This window comes from Rhyacophila brunnea, unplaced genomic scaffold (assembly GCF_057557595.1).
Source record: "Rhyacophila brunnea isolate RB1 unplaced genomic scaffold, BYU_Rbru_1.0 scaffold_16, whole genome shotgun sequence".
Lineage (NCBI taxonomy): Eukaryota > Metazoa > Arthropoda > Insecta > Trichoptera > Rhyacophilidae > Rhyacophila > Rhyacophila brunnea.
Window position 1 is genome coordinate 33,274,315 of NW_028232816.1, and position 25,598 is coordinate 33,299,912.

A 25,598-nucleotide genomic window follows, 5' to 3' on the forward strand; every position below is an offset into this window, starting at 1 on the left:
GAGCTCTGGCAAGGACCTCGTTGCCGGGATTTTTCTCGACATAGCGGGCGCGTTTGATACTGCGTGGTGGCCCTTGGTTCTGGCAAAGCTTAGGCTGAAACAGATCCCCGGGGACCTCTTTGCCTTAGTTCAAAGCTACTTCAGCAATAGGGAGATAACCTACGACTCCGGCCCCAGCCTGATTCACAGGAGGACCACCATGGGGTGTCCTCAGGGCTCCGTCCTGGGACCCCTTCTGTGGAACATTCTGTTTGACGACGTTCTGTCCCTGCCACTGCCTCCGGGCTGCACGCTCGTTGCGTACGCCGACGACTTGCTCCTGCTTGTTGGGGCGACCAGCCGACCGGCACTTGAGCGTGCAGCCACGGACGCCTTGGGCAGAATCCTTAATTGGGGATTGCTGAACAAGCTGACCTTTGCCCCGAGCAAAACGGAAGCTGTCCTCCTCAGGGGTAGTTCTCGGGTCAACATAACTCGACGGCCGCCCACGGTTCGTTTTGGCCAGACCTCAGTGCGTTTCTCCGAAAGGGTTACGTATCTGGGAGTAATTCTTGATGACAAGCTGTCTTTCGTTCACCACGCCAAGACGGCCGTCTCTAAGGCCAATTCGGCCTATCAGAGAATGGCCCGAATGGCGGGCAGCAATTGGGGACTTAAGCCTAGAGCCCTTAAGGTTGCATACGGCGCAATTTTCATGGGAATTGCCGGTTACGCCTCCAGCATTTGGCATTCTCGAGTAAACTCCTTAACTCTCGTGAGACGCGCACTATTAAGCGGGCAGCGACTTGCGCTGATCTCGCTTACCAAAGCCTACCGCACAACTTCTACTGACGCGCTTGCCGTACTCGCGGGGGTGCTACCCCTCGATCTGCACGTCCAAGTCAGAGGATCGATCACCCTCCTCTTGAGGGGGATCAGCACAATACTCGCCGGTGTCCATCTGACACCACCGCAGAGATCCGAGGACGTTCCTTACAGGAAGACTGTAAGTGACATTGTGTACAAGACCGCATTTGCGGCATGGCAGGCGAGGTGGACCGCCTCCCCCAAGGGGCGGCACACTTACCGTTTTTTTCCAGACGTATTCTGCAGGCACCAAACTAGAAGACTCCAACCTTCGCACTGGATTAGCCAGTTCCTCACCGGCCATGGCAACTTCGCCGCCAGACTCCACGAGTTTGGCTTGATAGTAGATGGGCCGGGTTGTACCTGCGGGCATGACCACCAAGATGTTGAACACATCCTCTGGGATTGCCCGCTTATGGAATTCGAACGAGCGGAGCTGTTTGCCAGGGTCCGTCCTCACACGGGCCCAATTGGTCATGGAGATCTGGTAGCAACCGAGGCCAACTTTGCGGCATTTGAGAAATTTGCAGCGTCGTATGGGGAGCGGGATAGTCCCGACTCTTCTGTAGACTCATCCATTTCAATTCGTGACACTCAGTATGCGGGTACACAAAGCGCTTAACGTCAGCGGACAGCAGAGCCAGTCCAAAAACAAACATTTTCTTTCTTAACTTTCTTCTTTCAGCACTACGGTGCATGGTTGCAGCATCAGTCCCGTGCGGCTCCGTCTCGGGACGGAATGAGCACTTAAAATCACTTCTTTCAGACACGTTTAAAGCGTCATAGAAAGCGGCCGTGCATATCCACGGTTGTGCATATATGACGGGTGGTGGTGGGCACTTTAACGTATGTTCTATTAGTAACAATAATAATATATTCATTGACATGTTTTCTTTTTAAAGTAAATGGGCAACGTTTTTAGTCATCTTTACACGATTTAAGAATTAATTGGCCCCTTCGCCATCACGAAGCAAAGTGACGTGTTTCTAGCTCGACGTTCTCTCACTGAATGCGAGCGAGTCCAAAATTTCGTCGCGGCTACAGTTGGAAATTATTTGCCGTTTCACTGATGCGTCACCTTAATATACGGCCATATATTTCCGATACAACATTTCACGGTGAAGTGTGATACGGCGAACTGCATGCGTAGAAGTAGAGAGACATCAATATCTGGTTGGTACATAATATGGAAATTACATGAAAACTAATAATGTGTAACTTTTAATAATTTTAAACATTCAAAAATCGAAATAATATAAACTTTCACCATCGTGACTGTGTACACGAGGAAACAAAAAATCTGTTTTTCTCCTATTCATCCATTATGGACATGGCTGATTTTGAAATCTAGCGACATATAAAGCAACATTTCTATATTATAACATAATATATCAAAATTTGACGAGTTATAGCGTTATTAATATCCGCTTTGCCTACCCTGGCATTGAAAAGGAAGTTTAAACGGTGTGCAAACACTCAAAAAACTTCGCATTTACTTTTTCCCGTCGTATTTCATTTTGTAGCAGATGCTCGGCGCCAACTTTTCAGTGCGAAGTACACAATATTTTGCCGTAGGTACGTAGGTATGGTAAGTGTAGATTCATATTTATTTCAGTGGGTGAACATGTAAAAACATACATATTCATATCCATACCATTCGTCTTCTGAGGTCTTCCTACTCTGTGGCAGTGTTAGTATACCACCAGGAGACGAGTTGAATTTGTATGTTCGCTGGTGTTCAATATAGCCCGAATATTTCGGTTGACACTTAAGCGCCAAATACATTATGATGCACGTCGCGCACTATCACGTGACGTCACAGTAAGCTGCCGCTACGGGGAAAAGTGTGTAATGTCGTTTTTCTTGGTGTTTAAAATGTTTAACTAAAATGTGAACATTTAAACAGTTTAAACGATCATTGTAAGTTGGAAAAATCTGCCGAAATCACCAGAACAACAATGAGTTCACTCCACGTTGAACTGCACTGCATCGACACCTGCATGGCTCAATGAACGTTTTTTATCATTTTCTACATTTTCGATTCATGTCAAAATCGCGTCTTTTTTGTTTTTAACGGTTGGCACTATGTATTTTTTAATAAGAATGTCGTCTATAAGGTCTGCAGGTTGTGTTCATGTAGAAACTCTTATAATGAATTGAAATTAGCATGAATATTGGATAATAATTCGAAATATAAATACATTAGAGTTGGCACTCTCCATCATAGACTTTACAGAGATGGTGATCGTTCAAAATATTCTGCAAATTGATGAAACTATAGACTAAATTTATCGCGCATCTCAATTTAATCACAACTTTACAGACGAGCAATAGTGTTACATCAATGCTTTAATATAAAAAGTGCGCCCACTCCATACCATCTGTCAATTGGTAGCATTGACACCATATATCGTCTCTGTTCTGGCAGATCACACTAACTGGAGAATACTAGTTTTGAGTAATTTGACTTTGAAGTTGTTAAAATGTTTGAAATGGTCTATTATGTGAGTTTATTGAGTAATCGTAAAAAGGATGACTTTAAAATAAAGACTGTTTATTTATTAAGAAGGTTTCCAGACGGTAAAGTTTGAAATAAGGAACATTTTGGTATAACTAACTCAATATGTCATTTTTTCGAATTAGTGTCTTCTGCCAGACCAAACTAAAGCTAACATTCGCTTATTACGAACGAATTGAAAAGGCTCTATCAAAGTTACATACGAACAGTTTAATTTATATTCGTTTATAGCGAACTTGGTTAAATTGAATTTTCTGTTATAACGAACCGATTTCAAAAGGCCATTTATCAAAGTTTCATAATAACCATGTAGGTAGGTACTTACTTAATTTATATTCATCTAAAAAACTAAAGTTAAAGCGAACTTTCGGGTGTAACGAAACAAACATTCACTGCAAAAAAATAAACACTCAAGTATATATTGAACATTTTACAAAAATGGGAACTGCCGTTTTTGCTTCTAACCCCCTCGTAGGTATACATCATATTATAAAATATAGTTTTTATAGTGTGTAGATAAATGAGTTTATTTATTAATTTGTTGATTAAAAATGAAACAAATGTCTGAAGTGTTTTTGAAGTAGAAATTTTCACCAAACAAACCCACTAAATGCCCGACTGAAATAACATTACATATTATTCATATGTAAGTGCTGGAAACTTCAAGAGAAAGTGTAAAAATGGACAGGTCGTTAAAATATATATATCACTACTATCTAGCGTTAACTTCATGTTAAAATATGCTTCCGGTAAGCAGTATTACACTCATATCACTGTCCAAGTGGTATAAATGTACTTCCATTCAATTCGTTCTACCCAAGGGCTGTGCTCTATTTCTATTGTGATGCCACTGTTGTCAAAACTTCCCTTTGTATACCTCCAAATAAGTTGTCAGCCAAAGTTGAAACTGGGAAAGTTTACACGTTCAGTAGGAAAACCAACAAACTGTATTGTTTTGCAAAACGAAGCTTTTCGGACGTTTGAACTCGCATGCTGTGAAAACGAAACGAAAGTTCAACACGGTGCACTTTAATTGTTTTTGAGCTTTTTAAACTTTCCTATGCCGAAAACTTTTCCACTAGTATTTATTATGTATTAGTCACGTCACTTATTAACTCTGTGTCACAGATAAGGTTCCACAAGTCTCGTTTTTTTTTTCCATTTTGTCCCCAATAAAGCCTCGTACGCGCTGTCGACTGGTATCTGGCAATCAAGGCAGCTACAAAGTGGTAGAACAGTGATGGCAAATACGTGGCACCCGTGCCCCACTCAGCACGCTAAAAGTTTTCGACGGCACGCCAAAAAATATATAAATATAAAAAATGCATGTTTTTAGATCACAAATTATTTTGATATGCAAATTACAACAAAAAACTATTTAAAAAAAAAAAACATGTGGTTAGACGAAATTCTCCCCCCCCAGAAAAAAATGTACTTATGGTACCTACTCTGTTTTGTTGCATAAAATATTGTTGAATGGAAAAAACGCTTTTTTTTATTATATATAGATATGCCAGTTGTCATACTGTTAAATGGTTTTCAGTGTTATCACGTTCTTACGGTGAATTTTGAAAACTGTTGAAAAAATACATATGTAATGATACCAAATATCATAATGGCTAAATCCCTCATCAAAAATTCTCCAATCGACAGAGTTGGGAATATAATGATAATATTATTGTAACTGTAGATGAGTCAAGGAAGGCTAGACCAGGATGCACAGCGAAACAGACAAAAATAAAGTTACCGTTATCTGTTTCTGGGCAGACGAAGGATCGAGAGTAGGTACGGTCAGTCGGTAACCTACCACCGAGCCTTGAACGTCGCCTCTAAATACAATTTAACACCTTTTCGCGCCAAAGCGTGCGTTTACAAATGTTACTAATAATTAATTGTTACTTGCCAAGCAAAATATACTTACGTAATAGTTAATGTCCCCGAATCTATGTTTTTGGAAAGTATAAATCAACACCGTACGTAAACCCATACCCATCAGTAACTACTATTTGTATAGGTACTGCTTTAAAAGTTAGAGGAATTAAAGTTAAGTAAAATTCACCATACAATAATTGTAGATACTATAATTGCCTACATCATATTATTACATAGTACTTTATCAATTATTTCTTGAGATGCTCCTCATCTACATCATCTATTTACCGCACTTCATTGATATTCTCGTCTTCCACTTCTGTCCACCCCACCCTATGTATAAATGACAGTATAATATGTTAAGGAGGGCGCTATATACCTACTAACATATAATATTTTAGGTGCTTAGTTCCAACGTCACTTCTTTCTGTGCGGATTTCAAGATACCTAATCGCAGGATATATTATAATATGGCGTGTCATGATGCTATTTGTCGTGCGGTTATTTTATTTTGTATTATTTTTAACAATTTATTTAAGTGTTACACAGGTTATATTTATTATTGTAATATTACTAATTGTTTTTATCTCCTGTCTCTGTTTTACTAGAACTAGACATTCATATTTCCATTATTATCACGTTTCATTCAATAAAATTTACTGTGTATTGTGGCGTAATGGCGTTGGCTATCGAACGTGTTCCATATTTATTTTATAGTAACCTTTTTTTTCAAATTCTCTATCTCTCTCTCTTTCTCTACAGAAGATGTTTCAGTCATAATATTATAAATCTTCTCATATTTTACAAAACACCCCCCTTTCCAGTATCCGTCGTCAATTTCATCAATCCACCCCCTATTTAGATAGACTTCAAAGTCTTATTTGCTGTCTATGGCATTGATTCCCAACTTTTTTTGCTTTTTACTCAAACTGTCCTCTTCAAAAACCCCTGGCTGTCATTTTATTATGCCAGAACTGCGATTAAAAGCTAACTAATAAATCTTAAACCTAACGCGGTTTAAAAAGCGCTTCAGCGCATCTATTATATGCACAAGAGTGCTGTAGGTCGCTATCGGCAGCTATCGAGGGTAGTTTTTAATTTTTTTATCGAAGTATTGGCACTTATTGTAACAATTACAACTAACTTATTGTATTGTTACTATAAGTGCAAATACTTCGATACACGAAATGAAAAACTACCCTCGATAACTGCCGATAGTGGCCTATAGCAGTCTTGTGTATAGAAGAGATGCGCTGAGAGTATTGTAAAGATCATTAGTTAACGTTGTCGTAATTAGACAGGACACCTATAGCTTAGAGGTCAGAGCACATGAGCGCGAATCTCAGGGGTGCGCAGGCTCGTAGCATATTTGGTTAATGCACGGATTGGCGCGACAGCAATGGTTTTGGACGAGTTCAAATCCCGTCGACTTTCGTATTATTTTCAAATATTTTTTTTCTAGTGGGTATAATTATATCTAAGGTGTTTTCAAGTTATCTATGTTTAATACGTACCTAACTATATATATTTTGAAAACGTTTTTGCAAATTCAAATGAGAATCACTGCTCCAACGTGTCTTCAAAGCATCGCTGATGTTGGCAGTCACAATAAGTACCAAGAACACGGCAACATGAGTTGCTTAAAACGTTGCGTTCAATTTTAAAAGCTAACACTCAGCCGACCTGTCAAAGCGCCCCCACCCCCTCACCCCTACGCTCTTCTCTCAAAAGCCTTCCGCTTTCCTTTAAAAATGAAATCATTTTCTTTTACGCTGTCGTTGTAATTTGCGGCACGTGGTTATTATTTGCTTGCTAACCTTGACGTGCCGCCACTGTGCACTGGGAAGGTCCAGATTTTTTATTCGTAGACAAAATCATTTCTCCTTTTATTTAACCTTCTTAAGGTTCCGTATCCCTGATTAGAGTAACAGTTTTGGTTTTTGCAATGTAGGATGTTTGGTAAACTGAATAATTATACTTCTTTTTCTTTTGGTGCCGTCTTCTATCGAAGGGTGGCGATCAACTTGGAGTACACCACAGAACAGATAATAAATATAATACCAATAGGCTATATTCAATACGCCGCATGGTGAAGCAGGCTTTTGAATGTGTGAGTGTCCTACGAAAATGAAACACGCATTATGCACGTGCAATAGTGTGTGTAATACACCAACATTAAAGAAGCGTAAATGCATAAACCGAGAGCAGTTTTCAGTATTCGACTTTAAACGTATTCTAGACACGTGTGTAAGTTTAACACTGATTCATCCTTACTCGAGTCGGTTACCTGCTATCGCCTTACCCGTTGTGTATTTCAGTTCCCATTATTTTTGAGTTCCCTGGAGTACATCTTCCTGTCCTGGGCAACGTTCCCTCTAATTGTACTTTCTTTCTTTCTTTTTAATCTTTCATTTTTAAGGTATTTATTAACTTAGTTATTTTATATAATTCTTAATAACACGACTAAAATCTGGCAAAGGAAACTTTCTTTTACAATATTTTTGTGTGAGGACTGTGCGGGGGATGAAAACATGTGTGCGGACACATTTTGGTAAGCGCGCACACGCGCACACCTTACAAGGAACATTGATCCTGGGCCATCGAAGTTAATGGCCTCACCAAACCACACACTGACGTTATGACTGGGAATGTTTTGGGAGCAGATACCCAAGAGTCAAGACTAAGGTCGCCATGCACTCAAGTGTGCTTTATCTGAATTTACATGATGTCATGTGAAAGAGGAACACGTAAGCGCAAAATTAAAATATGCAGGAAATAACAAAAGCTAATACAAAACTGCCGGACAATACAAGTTTAGAGATCTTCATGATAACAGCGCATTTTTTTTTAATCTAACAAAATTTTTCTTTGTGGCGACCGAGTCAGACGGTCCGATTGGCCCAGCAGCTGCTTGAACCGACTTGCGCAGCTCTCTCCTTTCCGTTCATATTGTCCGACAACAATAAATCGGCGATAACAGGAAGTCGCTGTAGTCGCCTGTAAAGATTTCTCAGTGATGTACCTGTCATGGCGACAACGCGTGCTAGTGGCGTGTTTAAATATTGTACTAGCTCTCCTTTTAGATGCGACTCTTCTTGTTCGCAACAAGCCAAAAGTTTACCAAAAATAATTCTTCCTGATCGTTTTAGACACATTATTATTATAAAAAGTTTCAATTTACGTAAATTGATAGATCCGTACACCATGGGAGCTTAAAATAAAATGATAAAATTGGGGGCGTTTCTCATTTTGAAAACGAAAGTGCGATTAGTTCGACTGGGAGTTGGGGGGGGGGGGGGGGGTGAGTTCACAGTTTTGTTCGACAATATTTTAGTTTTAGACTATCCTGGGCAAGTCGTATTAGATCCCAAAACATTGAGCCACTTACTGTGGTTGCGTGGCTAAGATAATTTATTTATAATTATCCACGCCTCTGTTGCCCTTTAGTTTTAGCCTCATTATGAGTAAATGATAATATCTACTTGTCATCGCGGAAAATATGGCAGAACTATGCAGCTTTTGATGGTTGCTATAATTTATCTTGCTTTCTTTGATCATCTTAAAACCTGCTCATCGTGTCCGGAAACTTGTACGTATGCAGTTCGCCGTATCACACTTCACCATGAAATGTTGTATCGGAAATATTTGGCCGTATATTAAAGACTGTCCAACCTCTTTGGGTCGTATAGTCCTGACATAAAATTCTTGTCTAAATAAAATACGGTTTTTGTCGGTTTACACTTTAAAGCAGTGTTTCGCAACCTTATTTCTGCCAAGCCCCACTTTAATGCTTCAAAAATCTCCATGCCCCCTCTTTGTATTGTACAGTTGTACAAATTACCTAACAACTTAACTGTACAATTTGTACAGTTAAGTAACTAATTCTGAAAAAAACATTGTTTCCAATAAAAAATGTACATAGGCAATACTAACTTTAATTTAATTTTCGTAAGTAAATATGTAGGTATATTACATTACATGTTAGTACAAATCAGAAGAAAATTAGTGCGATCCTTTTGCTATGCTTCGTCTTCAAATGATTTTCAAGATGACCTTTTTCCTCCCAAAACATTCAAATTGCCCCCCGGTGAGGCGTACGCCCCACGTTGGGAATCACTGCTTTAAAGGAAGCCGGCGGCAAACAAAATTTGAAATTAGCCGACATACTGAATTATTTGTTAAGTTAGGTTTTCATTCTTGAATTCATGAATTTTGCCAAAATCAGCTGTGAAAATTGAATTAATGTTCATATTGAATCTAATATAATTGGAGACCGTATACCTAGTTTACGGTCATCTCTTTCCAATAAGAAAGCTCACAGCGAAATAATATTATGATGCCACATCTCTAACGACTCAAGTAAATACTTCTTTCCGTCGCAATCCTGATCATAATTTCATGGTCTAGGTTCCAGTTTCATGTAAACGGCAATCGAGGTTTTTTACATCCTCCACCATCTTTACAGGGCTGCCCTCAGTGCACAAGCAGCCTTCTTCGACTTGTTGTTTGTTGACATCCATAGAAACGGTTTTTGCTAAGTTTTTTTTTTACTTCCTAACAATTATCAGCCTAATTAAACGAGGTTAAACAATCGTTTCTCACAAAAAAATCCTACAAACTAGGTACAAGCGTATTATAAAATAATTGATTCCGTTTGTCACATATTTTAATATTCACAGCTAAACCTCAGAAAATCTGAAACCGCTTTGATAAAGAATTTCGCCTGGAGCGTATCCTTATTATTATCCCCAGTGACGTAGTATTACTTATTTTTTTATTCCTAGAATTTCGGTGACATTTTGATCGAGTCATGATTAAATAAGTATTGTATTAACCAAACAGATGACATTTAATTTAAAAAGATATCGGATTGTGGTTTGGACACCCTTCTGCGAAGGTATCTTATTTTTTCAAAACTAATCAACTCAAAAAAATCTTTCATTTATTTTTTAATATCGTTTTGCATTGTTTCTAAATTAAATATTCTGGTTTTATTTACATCTTGTGCATGTAAATACGTATGTCGGGAATAACAAAACAGGTACATATTTATAAACCCACGATTTTTCGTTCCCTTTATTCGAACAAGTTATGTGTTGCACCAAGTGTACAGACTGTATAAATAAATAATACAACACAACACAACTCCACCTCTGACTGTGATTTTTTTTTTGTTTCTGACAGTAGAATTGTTTTTATAAAAAAATGTTTAATACCGATTTTTATTTTTTTTTCCGTTTTTTCATTGAGTAAATTTGAATTTTTATATATTAAAACAACTAGGTACCTACTAATAATCATTAGTACTTGTACCTACATTAATTATTAATGTACACTACATCTTAAAAATAAAGGGTCTTCAAATACTAACTTGCTGATGGACATAATATCAGTCACTGTACACAGGAAACACAAGAATACACGAAGTGAGATGGGGAGGGCAACTCAAACCATTGTTTATACTTTATGTGATCGTTTCACTTCTACTACTAGGTACACTACTGTCATTATGCCTCGAGGCCTATTGTAGTGTTGAATCAGTAATCCGCCACCCCAAATCCAGACAAGTGTCCAATGACATTAATATGGACGAAGCATCTGGAAAAAAATGACACTCACTTCTTTGTCGGGTCTGCCGAATGGCATAATCTGTTCTAACGCCATTACAATAAAGGTGATATTGCTATAAATTCCCGAAACTTTTTGTCGGGTCTGCCGAATGGTTCGGTTCGAACAGATTCGCTCAAACGAACATTGCTACTAGAAACACTGTTCTAACGCTGTTACAATAAAGGTGATATTGCTATAAATTCCCGATGCGTGATATCGCATAATGGATATTGCGTGACGTCTACCTATGCACGTGCGAATGTCACTATGGGCGAATTTACTTGCTAGCTACTGTACTGAGTGCGTCGTCCATTAATAATGTCATTGTAGTGCATACATACAAAATATGGTAAAATTAAAACAGGTGGGTATTTTCTTTTATTTTGTTAACTGTCAATTCATGGTGGAACTGCATTGTATTGTTGTTTTTATTTAATAAAACGCAATTTTTTTTTATAGTACTTATTCCACTTTAATTAATATATTAGGATAATAATTAATATAATAGAAAAATAGTTTTTTTTGTGAAATTTGTACTAGCAAATGACGGTTTTATTAATAATCAAAAACAAGTATTTACTAAATTATACAAATTTATGAACTAAGTTTATTAACTAAATATTAAACAGTAAATCACTTGATACAACTAGTTGTTCAGTGAGGCAGATATTCTTGAATGGCTTAGGATTCCCGGCTTTCCCTATGACCAAAAGCTTTTGTGTGTCCCGGTTGCATTGGAGCACGGCATAATTGTGATGCGGTCCTTGGGCTCTTTCCACCCTGGTACATTACTTTCTTCGCGATGAACGTACGTTCTACGAAGGAGAAGTTTCTAAAATAAACCTGTCTCATCCGCGTTGTATGCTTGTACGCGGCGGACTACCGAATTTTACAATCGAATCCCGGCGAATTATAAAGCTTGATTTTGTGCTTTCAACTCAATGACATTATTAATGGACGACGCACTCAATACAGTAGCTAGCAAGTAAATTCGCATGTATAGGTAGACGTCACGCAATTTCCATTATGCGATATCACACATCGGGAATTTATAGCAATATGACCTTTATTGTAATGGCGTTAGATCAGTGTTTCTAATGTCAATGTTCATTTGAGCGAACCCGTTCGAACCGAACCATTCGGCAGACCCAACAAAAAGCATCAGGAATTTATAGCAATATCACCTTTATTGTAATGGCGTTAGAACAGATTATGCCATTCGGCAGACCCGACAATAAAGTGAGTGCCATTTTCTTTTCCAGATGATTCGTCCATATTAATGTCATTGTTTCAACTAGTAAAAATAACGGCGGATTGTAGTAGTTGTCGGATAATCGAGCGGCGGATTACTGAGAGTGTACTGTAAATACATAATAATATATAAGTAGTTATATTATTTTTAAGTATTATCTATCAATTTTTAGTCTGTTACATTTACCATTGATCTTTCCTTGGATGACAAGTTGTGAAATACTGTACTTTTGTCATCTCATAATGTGGCCGAGGTACGTCACAATTTGTCACCCAGTCAGTACAAGGACTTTTGAGGATACTCTTGTAAGCTTCAACTCTCCGTGACATATGGTTTAGCGTCCATACCGAACAGTATTGAGAGAAAATAACAGTGAACCATAATATGCAGTCTGAATCCTAGGTAGAGGCATCTCTTGAGAGTGACGTTGGCACTCCTTGATGTTGATCAGTATGTTTAAATATTCCATTATTAAACAGATCTCTTTTTGACCTTATTATTTATTATTGTAATCTCGTGGATATAACTGATATTGTTTCTGAATGATAGTATTTGTTTAATAAGTGATTCCCAAACTGTTTTGTGGTCTGTGTCAACATCCCTCTGCATTATTATGTCTAAATCTACTGTGTCCCAGTGTTTATTTGTTTGTACAGTTGCGGCGAATACATAGGCCTGTGATTGCGCAAGTTTCAGCTGTAGACATATTATATACAATACATATTATACAGAAACTCGCAGTATAAACTTTATAAAGTTGTAGTGCTAGGCAGACGGAAATGACATTTTGAATAATTGATGATATAAATAATTTAAAAAAAAAATATATCACAATCTTACAGCAGTGGCGAGGCCATTCCAGGCGATTGTTTAAAGCCATTAAGAAAAATATTTGTGTAATTGTATTAATATTAGTTTATATTATGGAGTTTATATAATTATCTTATTTGCACCACCAACAGAGCCATCTGTATGTAGGTATTATAGTTTGATTGTAGTCCCGACAGTCCCGATTTCGCGCTATTCTGTCATATATAATACTACCACAAAAACATCTCGAGTAAAGCAGGCTGCTATAATTTGGAGTTTTTCACGTATACAAAACATACATACATACGTCATAGTCATAGTGAAAGCTAGAAAAATCTGCTAAAATGCATCAGAACCACAGTAAGGTCACCTCACGCGTGATGGAATTTTTTTTTATAAAAGTTAACACACAATTTTGTGTCACGTACTCTCGTGTATCTTCGTTTTTAGTGATTTGAAAGGGAGCTACAAATGACGTATACTTTACACCAAGGGCAGTCAACCTGGTCCCTATCGCGCACTAGTGGGCGGTAGGGGTTTTATAAACATTTTCATTCTGTTTTCATAAAATTCCCAAATTTCCAATTGCCAAGAAGAACTGTTAGAAATTAGATAGGATGACGAAAGTATACATAATTTCGATAGTTGTGGATATGAAAACCTATGGCAAAATAAAAAAAATCCCTGTCTTATATCCAAATATGTGGAAAATAATATTCAGTTTATTGATTCCTTTCCCTACCTCATATCTTGTGGAATCAGGCTTTAGTGCTGTTAATCATATTATAACCAAAGAACGAAACCTCCTTAATATTTCCGAAAGAGGAGACCTTCGTTTGTTCCTCACAAAAATTGAGCCAGATATCCAGTAGTTAGTTTCGCAGCATCAGCCTCAGGGATCTCACTAATAACAAAATCTGTCAATACAAACCTCCACTCCGTGGAGGCCCATATGATCCTATCAGGATCGGACATGGTCGAAAGAAAAAAGAAAGAAGTTGTTTTATAAAGATTTATTCTGCCAAACTTAGCGAAAGTCTGACATAAAGTATTTGGGAAGTAATTATTATTATATTATTTAACTTGCTGTAATTCTGATTTATAAATGTTATAAAGTAAAGTTACTTCCCTACTTTATAAATCATCATTACTGTGGAACCGGTGGGCAGTTAGAAAATTTTACTATTAACAGAGATACAAAATTGGGCGGTAGGTATAAAAAGGTACTATTGAACATGAGCTCACGTGACGTGATGATAACGTGTTTCTGGTATAGGTAAGAGTTGTTTTGTTACTTTTCATTAAAAATCTACTCATATGCGATACCTCGTCGGGTGCGTGCGTATAGGAAGAGCGCTTAGTTTCTAAGTGTATCATTTATCAAAATGTCATTTTCCCGGCCCAGACCGGCAAAGTTTGAATACAATAATAATAGCCACACTCGGCGATGATTTCCGAATCGTATTGCCGCCATCAAAGTGTGTAGCTTTTGGCTTCGGATTTGTAAGCCGCAATCTCACCTGCGTTACCTATCCCATATTATTTAGTGGGAGGTGAGACGGCATAAACGGGCCTCACCGCTTTGATATCAATGGTCGTATCATTTAGAAACTGTCTGCCAGGGTAGAAAGCGAACCCGAACTTTGAATAGAAGTTATAGTGTGCCATTACCTATGCCGTGCCACCCTCCACCCCCCAACCCGTCTTAAGTAAACTATTCTCACGCTCGGGTTGCCATTTATTAGTATTACCTACGAGATTCTCCCTTATTATTCGAATCGAATTTTTAATTCTGTTTTGACTGTTTGTGTGGTAATTTGGCAGTGGAATTAAACATCTGCACATCCAAATTCAAGTGCACATTACAAATTAGTAATTCAAGACGTTCACAAGAAGACATTTAGAAACATAAAAATATCATTTAAACAGTATTATATTATAAAAGTTATTAAACAGTAGAAAATTGTAAATACAAAAAAATAATTAGATACAAGGAAGTAGGTAGGTGCACCGAATGAGCTAAGCAGACCCTATTTTAAGAATTCATACTCATCCTCACGCAAGTGGAATATGTCAATATCCGAAGTGATTTGGTTGAACAGAGTTATTGCCCTCCCAATTGGTATTACCAATGGTAGGTTTGTTTTGCTCCTTGGGAGAACAAACAACTGATGCTCTCGATTTCTAAGATAGTTATCAGGGACATAGAGGTCAATACTACCAATAATGGCAAGAGTTTTTATTTTCACCGTGTTTAAATCGGAAAAATACGTGGTCAAATGTAAAAATCGTTAATAATTGTTACATTTTTGTTGTTGTTGAAAAACGCATTTTCGAAATATTTTTTTGATATTGCAACCCTGACTTTCCGAGAAAACGATGGCACCACTGTTATATTTGTACTTATCCTTAATATTTTTACTGAAAAATGAAAGGAATATGAAGGAGAAATTTGAGAAAAGGTCAACAATATATTCATTATTCTCTTGTTAGGTAACTATAAAATTTTGATAGGGGGCATGGAGATTTTTGAAGCGTAGAACTGGGGCATGGCACAAATTAGGTTGAGAAACACTGCTCTAGAGTCTAAGCTACAGTATTTAAGCATACCTAAGAGGTAGCCAGTTGGATCAATGAATGTATATAATTTTTTTGAAGATATTCAGCATTTTACAAAACGAATACCTTAATAATAATTTTTATTAATAAAGACACAATTCACATTATTAACGCAATTTGATAAGAATTTCTTGTAATAACTGCTAGTTAATTTCGTCGTAATCAAGTAGGGTGTAGGTAGCTTAATTAGAAAGCACATTGACGCCAATCGACAGTTACAGGTTCAAGTCCCGTCGGGTGTCATTTTTCAAAAATATTTTACTTTTGATATACCTATTATCAAATTACATGTACCTATGCATAATTTTGATTATTTGTGTGATGAAATAAAATACCAACGAGTGTCGGCAATTTGTTATTAATAGTGTATTTTACATTTTTAATTGTTAATAATTGTTAATAATTAATAATTGTTAATAATGGTGTATTTTCTGTCATCGACAACCCACTGTCAGCTAGTGAATTTAGTTGTGTTTGCTAAATGTATATTACTTTTACGCAAAATCACTGTTTGTAATTCCCATGTATAGGCATAATCGTGTCCGAAAATTATACATTGGCAGTATCACAGTTCACCGTGAGCTGTTGTATCGTAAACCGATGGCCGTATAGCATCAATATCAAAGTCATGACAAAATTGGTTGCACAACCATGCTGGCATTTGGGCATCTTAATAGTATTTTCAAAGGTGACCTCTCGTTGTGTTTTAAAAAATTAAACTCTCCAACCAATGTGTACCTACTATGGGTGCTCACGTACGCATGTGAAGCATGATCTAAATCAAAAAAATACTGTAAAGCAACGTCACATGAAAATGTGCATGGGGGAAAGACCACAAAACAAACCAATGGAAAAGGAGGCAGACTAAGAAATGCGATGCAATAGAGGTCGCCAAACAGATGAAATGGCAACAGGCTGGACATGTCGCTCGGCGAGTGAACAAACGCTATCACAGTGATACCATGGAATACTGAACGACCACAGAGTAGGGTGTAAGGAGCTAGGGCACGCCTTCACCCAGCAGTGGATCGACCCTGGCTAATAATAATCATACAATGCAATACGCAAAGAAACAATCCTCACCTATGACGATTATATAACAATTAACACATGGATCATAGGATCAATAACGCAGAAATTTATTCCAAACATAGACTCTGCCATCACTCTTGCCAGGAACATAAAAATATCACACGAACTCACACAGATACTAACAGGCCACGGAGCAGTGCGAGCATATCTTTTTGAGGGACATATTAATTGAGGCACGATGACTGTTGTCCATGTGACGGCTACACATCTCAAACTGTGTGGCATGTCATCGACGACTGCCCTATACTAGAAAATGAGCGATGGACTCTCAATACAACATATCCATGAAATTGATATCCAAAAACCTTACGAAATACTAAACAACAAAACACCACAAGAACACAAAATATTTAATTTTGGCCATAAAGAAAACTAAAGATATCAATGGAGAAACATAATTAACTACACAGCAATGCAACTAGCCCTCCCAACCACCTTGTACGAAAAAGCAATGGCATGGTTATTTATTTATAAAAAAAAACACAATTAATAAGTTTGCATTTAAAGAATATTATAATTTTATTGATCCGAAAGGGCAAAAAAATATATTAGAAACTTTTAATTCTTTCATATTTTTATAGCCTCTTTAGAGTTTCAAAAGTGTGATCAAATTTCACAACTTCTAAGTAGGTACCTACTGCCCTCATTATTTTAAGTCACCTTTGTTTTTATTTTACCTGGGACACACAAGTTATTCGATGAATAATGTATTACTTTCGACTAGAATAAATTCTGAAAAATCACAGATCGGTCTCTTGTTTATTTTGCTTCCAATAATGACAATAAATAATGAATATTTTCTCATATATATATATATATATATATACTGTAAATGTAAAAACAATACTTCGCTTGATCTAACACCAAAGGGCTTGTAAAATTGCAACGTTTTTTATTCTCTCGTTATTAATTTTTGTTTTTTTTTTCTCTTTTCTCTTTTCCCGGCATTATTGAATAAAAAGCGACCGCGAGCAGTTTATTGGAAAAAAATCCATTTATAAAAAACCTGAAGTAAGTACATTAATAACTTGCAAGCAAGCTTTCTGGGTAAAAGCTTTCAAAAAACGAATTTATTAAAATTAATACATGCTCCCAACGTATTTATAATGACGTTGACGAAATGACAGTAATAATTCAAAACGCTATGGTGAAACATCAATTTATGGAGGGGCAGAGGATCTACGTGGTGTAAATGAGTTTTTGCAGTTGTTTGTTCTCCCAAGGAGCAGAACTAACCTTCCATTGGTGATGCCTATTGGGAGGGCAATAATTCTGTTCAACCAAATCGCTTCGGATGTTGCTATATACCACCTACGTGAGAATGAGTATAGGTGGACGTTGTTTTATAATTTTTTTAAATAGGGTCCACTTAGCTTATAATTGTTCTACCTTTTACTTTTCATACTGTTTCTATGATACTGTATGTATTTATTTCTTCTTACACTCTAATACTAAGTATTTCTTTGTTTTTAAAAGTCATGTTGTGAATGTCTTAAATTTATAATTTGTAATGTTCACCGTATGGAGAGAGAAAAATAATTTGAATATTAATAAACGGGTACAAGTGACAAATAAATAATTCTGACGATTGCGCTTTATCAAATTTTCCGCATAATTAAAACAACATTAACTAAAACTTTACAAATTTCGCTAATGTTGGGGACTGAGTTGTGTGATTTGAATCATGTTTCCAATAATTGGTACTTACCTTGATTACTAGCCAGCGTCAGGATTTCCCTTAATTTTCGCATGAACGTACTTGCATTTGCTTATTTATTATTATTATTATTATTATTCAAAAATATTGAGAATGTAAGTTAGTTATCAATGTCCAGCTGAGGCGGATGAAACCGGTCCAGTTTAATATTTAATAAAAGTGTAATTAGTACTATGCAATGGCATTTTATTTAAATTAATAATGATAACATTGATAACTCTTTATCCCATAAGATTGAGTGTTGTAAAACTATTAAAAAAGTTTTAATTATATACGGCATATTAAAACTTGCCTCATTTGAAATCCATCTGTGCTTGGTTTGTATCCTAAAATATTGGCAATTCAAAACGCATCTTTAATTTGTTTTATTGAATGAACTCCACTATTCCTAGTTTATCATATTTTGAGACGTTGGTATGTTGATGACTTGATGAGTGTTATTCACGCTTAGTTTTCATTTTATTATTAAATATTACCGGAAAATTCACATTACCTGTTGCCCAGGGACTTACAAACTCTTAAGGCCCTGTCTGTTCTTCTGACCATGTCCGATCCCAATAAGATCATATGGGTCTCCATAGAGTAGAGGTTTGTAATAACAGATTTTGTTTTTACGAGAAATGGATGTCAGCCACTTGCTCAACCTATTAGGTCCATACTCTGACTCATACTGCATACACAAATTGAAAAACAATATGTGTACCTACTTGTTAGACCCAGGTTTCGAACCTGGGACCCACGTCGTTATAGAACGGCGAAGACAAAATAAATATAATCTGTAATATTGTGAACCCTGTGGCTGGAAATTAAGTTGAGCAGGGCAACTTCTTTGTTCCACGAAACAGCCTCCAAGCTTCCGTATAGGTACATGATGTCATCCAATATCCGAGATTAAAAGTGTTCCCTTGTATTGTCAGATTTGCTGGCACTCTTGAAACAATTTTAGGAGATCTTTGTGACCGGGGACCGGCTTTGTTATTTTTTTTCGGTCTGCGGATTGCAGTTTGCAGCAGTCGCGCTATTTGCCGTTGCCTATGCAAATAGACGATTGTGTTTTTTAGTATTCTGGTTGTTTTATTTTTAGGGCAACATCTGCCCCTTTTGGCGAGCGGTCCTGCTCGGCCTGTAAATCAGCCGCGGCAAACATTTTCTATGTGTATTTATCATCAGTAATTTTAATGAAAAAAACTTGGTTAATGAACCGATTGACAATAATTATATATCGTCCTATTTTAACTAGAAACAAGATATAGGTAGGCACATACATATCACAAGTCTTCCCGTTTTGAATAACGTTCGTGATTAAAAAAAAAACATCTGAGCATATCTATTTTATTTTTCTAATGTTCTCGAATACGTATTGTATATTATCATCTGCTACCTGCTACCGAGGTCGATAATGACGAGTTGTGAATACTGTACTTTTGTCCTCTCATAATGTGGCCGAGGTGATGTTGTTATCTGGTTTTGATACTACGCAGAACTTCTCGATCCTTAGCCATTCGTATGAGAATGTCAACATTTATTTTGTCACCCAGCCAGTCCCAAGGAATTTTGAGGATGCGTTTATACAACCACATATATTTTGTCAGTGTCATTGTTGCCACAAATATCGGTACTTGTCTGTTTACTGAAAGCCAGGCGGGAACAACTGCAATGTTCATAGCCGATTTCGTCAAAATTCATGAATTCAAGAATGATAATCTAACCTAACCTAACAAATAATTCAGTATATCGGCTATATTCAAAATTTGTTTGCCGCTGGCTTCCACTAAACAGACAAGTAATATCAATATTGTAAGGTATTCTAAAATGACATGCGATTTCTTAGTATTTGAAGGAATTTGGTTGCTATTACAATTGGCATTACTGATAGTGGGATAGTTTACTCCTTGAGAAAAGATAAAATTGGTGCTTTCGATTCATGTATTTATCTCTCAAACGTGATTAATGATCCTCTGAAAGAATGTATACATTTTAAGTTTATTCATCATCATCATCATCAGCCTGAATATATCCACTACTGGATGAAGGCCTCTTCAAGCTGCTTCCGCTTCTCTCGGTCCTGTGCGATGCGTTGCCACGTACTTCCGCAGAAATTTATCATTTAATCGATCCAGCGACCTCTAGGTCTACCTTGCGAACGTTTTGTACTTCTACTTTCTTTAAGTTCATTATATCAGGAAATTGATCTTTCGGTCAAAAATGAGGCAGAAGTGTTTTATTATTTAATATCAATAGCCTAACATCACCTCCGAAATTACGTGAGTAAATAAAATTATTAGCTATGTGAATCGCGAATCAACGGTTGTGTACATCTGCATTTAAAAGCTTTTCGTTCTGTAATATAGGTACCATAACCCATGCAATATATATATCGAGCTTATACATTAATGTGAATTCATACTGCATTGGTGTTGCAATTTGGAAGCATTTTATGGGGTTACATTAGGAGAATAAAAAAATCCGGTTTGCACGAGTTTAAGAATGTTTTTTTAATAACCCTTCCAGTGCCACATTTGGCAAAGCATTTCCAGTGCAGTGGCATCTGACCCACTTGCCAAGCGTATGGAAACCATTTCATAATCTTTATGGTTTTATGCTTTTTCATGCGGGTCTCGGCAACCATTGACCCGTGTGCATCTTTAACTTAACTATTTTTATGTTAATAACTCTACATAATAATATATACTTAATAAATAGCATAGCCATGTTTGCCCAACGACCAGTTTTAATTTGGTAATATTACTTTTATTAATTGCTCCCTTACCCATGTAGTTATCATACGATATCTACACGTTATGCGTTATAATACCAGCGATTTCCAAACTGGGAGGCGCATTGACCCGTGTGCGTCTTTAAATTAACTAATTTTATGTTAATAACTCTACATAATAATATATACTTAATAAATAGCATAGCCATGTTTGCCCAATGACCAGTTTTAATTTGGTAATATTACTTTTATTAATTGCTCCCTTACCCATGTAGTTATCATACGATATCTACACGTTATGCGTTATAATACCAGCGATTTCCAAACTGGGAGGCGCGGAGTGTTGCAAAGGAAGGCGCGAAAAGCTTAACACAATTAATGTAGCCAAAGGTTTGCAGTTTGCAAATGCGTATTTTATAAAACGGCCGCTAGTTATAAACTACATAAAAAACAGTCATATAAAAGGTTGTTTGCAAACCTGTCTGAAAATATGGAGGCTAATTTTATAATACCTCACTTCTATACTATTGTGAAGCGCGCTGGCTATCTCGTGAAAAAATTAAATAAAAGGGTCAAATCATAATGTTGAAATTTGAGGCAAAATTGTTTAGGAACTATAATTTTCTTGTTAAACTTGTCTATTTGGTTGAAATTTTTAAAAAATCGACGGACTATTGAAATTGATTGTTCTAATAAACAAGCACATTCATTGCGTGCAAACAAATTAATTTAAAAATGAATATACCTAATATAAATAGTTAAACCTTGTTTATTTTTATATTTTTTTTCAGTTTTGTATTAGTAATTGTTGACTATTTAAAAAGGTGATTATTTAATGAAATAAAGGGGGGAGGCGTCAAGATTAGATTTTTTTTAAAGGGAGGCGTAGTAACATAGTTTGGAACCACTGCCTTTATACCCATGCATTTTTACATATTGGTATTACTATAATTATTGTTAAACCCTTTTGAAATTATCGTCCATATTTCGCACCCATATGGATTCTCATAACAATCAGGAACACACTTGTTGAACATTTTTCGTTTCAAGAATTTATATAGGTGTCAGCAACGAATTATTTGTGAATGAATTTAACATTTTTTGTTATGGTTTGTTACAGATTAGCAAGATGCATTTATGAAGTTGGCCAAAAGGGAGCGGTCGCTTCACACCTTAGCGCATCATGACGTCTTCCTTCCTCCTCTTCCTGGCGGGCCTTTGCCTGATGAAGGCCGCCCCAGCCGCCAATACCAGCGAAGGTGACTTTGCATTCGTCCACAGTGGAGATATTCAGGTACCAATTTATTCATCATATAATTAATATACCTACCGTATCAAATAACTAAAAAAACTTAAATACTGGGAAAATATTAATTTTATGTATTAAAAATCATACAAAATAGCAAAATAGAGCATATTATTATGTCAGTGTTCTTTCACTTTTTCGAGAATGTTTCATTTCTCTTGAACCAACAATGTTTTTCTTTTGTGATGGGTGGAAGTAGGCTGTTAAGATCTGCCATAAATAGTGCACATTAAATTTTTTCAGACATACGTATTTGTTTTCATTGAAATAACACTACAATTTACAGATGGTGTTGGTTAGATTTTAAAATTCAATTATTAAACCTTGAGAAAACTAAAACCAGTATTCGTCTCTATAAAATATCTCAAATTATGCAATTAAATCATACATAACTTTGAATTTTTTATAAAATATAAAAGCAATCATTATTCATTCTATTTATAAAATATAAAAGCAATCATTATTCGTAGGATGTTTATCACACTTGAATGGTCAAAGACATAGCTTATAATCAATATCTTTAGAATTATCTTCAAATGTGTTAATCTTGCCCATTTTTTGAATAATAAAATGGGCAATGTCCAGGATCATGCTTTGAAAATAGAATAAGAGCTCCATTTTGACCCACGCTGAGCACGTCCGCCCTTAATGAATTAAAAGAATGGACCAACAATATGTGTAACATGTATTTATCCAACGAAAACAAATAAATATGAATAAAAATGTGTGCAAAATTTTGTGGTATCACCCAAAATAGACCAAAACTATTATCGTATTGGCAAAACTAGATTACCAATCAGACTAGTTGAGGTTTTGCGGAATTACCGAACAACATAAATACAAAAATCTCATTAGTATATGCAGAGCGGTCTGTTGCATAAGTTGACATGTGAAGAACTTTAGTCAGTTCTAAGAATCAACAATTGTGCTACCTACTATTTTCATTTTATCAAAAAAGACAAACCGTCCTAGGGCCATGCCAGTGGCATGGTTAAACATATTATCTTGTTTTCAATCAATGCATGCTCCGGAGTTTTTACTGTACAAATGACCATTTATATTTTATTTTTTCCTAGGGGGACTTATCCCAAGGAGCAGGGCCCGAATGTCCCGTAAGAAGATTATGGGGTGTCCCGGACATGCCGGCCTACGTGGGGCGTATGTTCCATCTTAGGATTCCTAAGGAGGCTTTCACCGGAAAAGTCACAGGATATAAGGTAAGGAAACGCCACAACCAAAACAAGATGGTGCAAAGAAATATTGATCACGGTCTATTTTTATCGACGTAGTAATTATTTGATATTATTTGTTCAGGTTACCGGGCCTGACGGGTCTCTGCCGCCATGGCTTAACCTGGACTCTCGCAACGGAGTCATCCGGGGGATTCCAGTAGCAGCCGACAGAGGAGAGCATCGCTTGTTGGTGACAGCGCTCTACACAGACATCATCGACTCGCAGTGCTCACCAGCTAGTGACGTTTTCACTATTGAGGTATTGTATAAGTATTCCACTTGTTGAAGTGAAACTTTGAGAGTGAATCCCGATGATCTTTGATGATAAACAAAGTCAAAGGCAGCGCGCAGGATCGATCCACAAGCCTTTCGATTAGCAAGCCTGCACATTGACGATTGCGCCATTCCGGCCATCGAGTGCGTGAGAGTTCTCTATCTATAATTATATTGAAGCGAACTATTATTGTATATCTATGGAAACCGATGAATTACCGTATTTTTTGTGTTAGTATTAACAGATAGTAATGCACCTAAAATTGGTATGTATTTAAATCTTATGAATAAAGAAAATTATCTTAGATTCATATTTTTAGGAAAATAAGAAAATGATTTATCATATAAATGTTTTATTGAGAATAAAAATCAGTTCATATAGGTAGTATATTCAATTAAGTATGGCTGGGATTTATAAACTTAATTTTTTGTTAAAGATTTGATGAAGAAAATTGCACGTGGTGCTATCAAAATAAAACTTGGAACCTAAGTTCCCGGTTTTGATTCCGATTCTTTCTAATTCAATCGTCAACTTGCCTAATGAACAACTGAATGTTCATTTGATCCAATGGTTCATACAAGCTTAAAAATAAAATTTGATTGTCAAAATATTTTACAGAATTAACACACAAAATAATCTACAACATGTTGGGGGACTATGATCTAAATAATAACCACAAATATCGAATTTGTCATAATCTAATATGTATATGGTACTGAAATATCAACTGCCAAAAATATGGCAGCCATGAACAATGCTGCCGTGTTTTAATGTGCCTTCGTACAAAATATTAGTGGTTCTATAGCTAGGTACCAATTTAATCACATAGAAAATGTTAACGTATAATACTTATAAGACCCCCTCTAGTTATAGTCCAAACTATTTGATTGTAATGTAATGTAATGAAACTTTCAACATTAAATCAAAAAAATTTGTTTATAGGTTAAAAATAAGAAAGAGAATCCAAGCCTAAGCTCCCGCAATGAGGAGCAGTGTCACATGGGTGAAGACGAGAGTCGGCTCATCATCCTGATCGACCGGCCCTTCCACCAGATCACTCCAAAGCAAAGACTGAACGCCATTGTTAATTTGGCTAGCTTTATGGCACTAGAACAAGTAAGTGCACTGAGTTAAATTATATATATCGTCGTCGCGCTTGCAAAATCCGCTATGTAATAAAACACAACTATTCAGGAGAAGGAAAAAACTGATTTACTCAACAATGCCTTACGTTTTTTACAAAGCAAATAAACTGAAAATTACATAATTACTTCGGATTCAGTATAAATGATATTTTATAATACAATATTTAACACTTTAGTCGTAATAATTTTTTTTTGTGGGTTTAAGGCACATAGCTTGTTTTATTTGGGTCTTTAAATCCGTTTTGTGGTTTAGGCAGCACATAGCGGATTTAAATTAACGCGTATTTTAGACATAGCGGATTTTGCCCCGGGTAAAAAATGATAATTGCATAAATTAATGATATTAATTCTATGCGTAAAACAGCTTTAACCAAGCCAATAGTCTGTATCGAACAAACCTTTATCTTTCCAGCCAAAATTTGACATATCAATAAGTAATAATTATCGAGTGAAGGGGAAATAAAAATGGAAAAATAATTAAACAATTTTATTATAGCACATCAAGAAAGTTACATTAGATTATAATAAACAGTTGTATAACCTACCTACTTACCGGGCTTTTAAAATTAACACTCTTCTTTAAGTAAAC

The 25,598-nt window shown here is 36.3% G+C and overlaps 1 protein-coding gene across 6 annotated transcripts in view; it reads left to right on the forward strand.

Moving 5' to 3' along the window:
• Nucleotides 1–25,598, forward strand: part of Dg (Dystroglycan) — a 428,114-nt gene that overhangs the window by 379,893 nt on the left and 22,623 nt on the right. For 3 of the 6 annotated variants that reach the window (XM_085943732.1, XM_085943731.1, XM_085943736.1), the window contains 4 exons: nucleotides 22,172–22,346; nucleotides 23,435–23,575; nucleotides 23,673–23,849; nucleotides 24,807–24,980. In XM_085943732.1, coding sequence (XP_085799858.1) covers nucleotides 22,236–22,346; nucleotides 23,435–23,575; nucleotides 23,673–23,849; nucleotides 24,807–24,980 — 603 coding nt within the window. In that variant the 5' untranslated portion in view covers nucleotides 22,172–22,235. The remainder of the gene's footprint in view (nucleotides 1–22,171; nucleotides 22,347–23,434; nucleotides 23,576–23,672; nucleotides 23,850–24,806; nucleotides 24,981–25,598) is intronic. The other 3 variants (XM_085943734.1, XM_085943733.1, XM_085943735.1) reach the window with 1 other exon arrangement.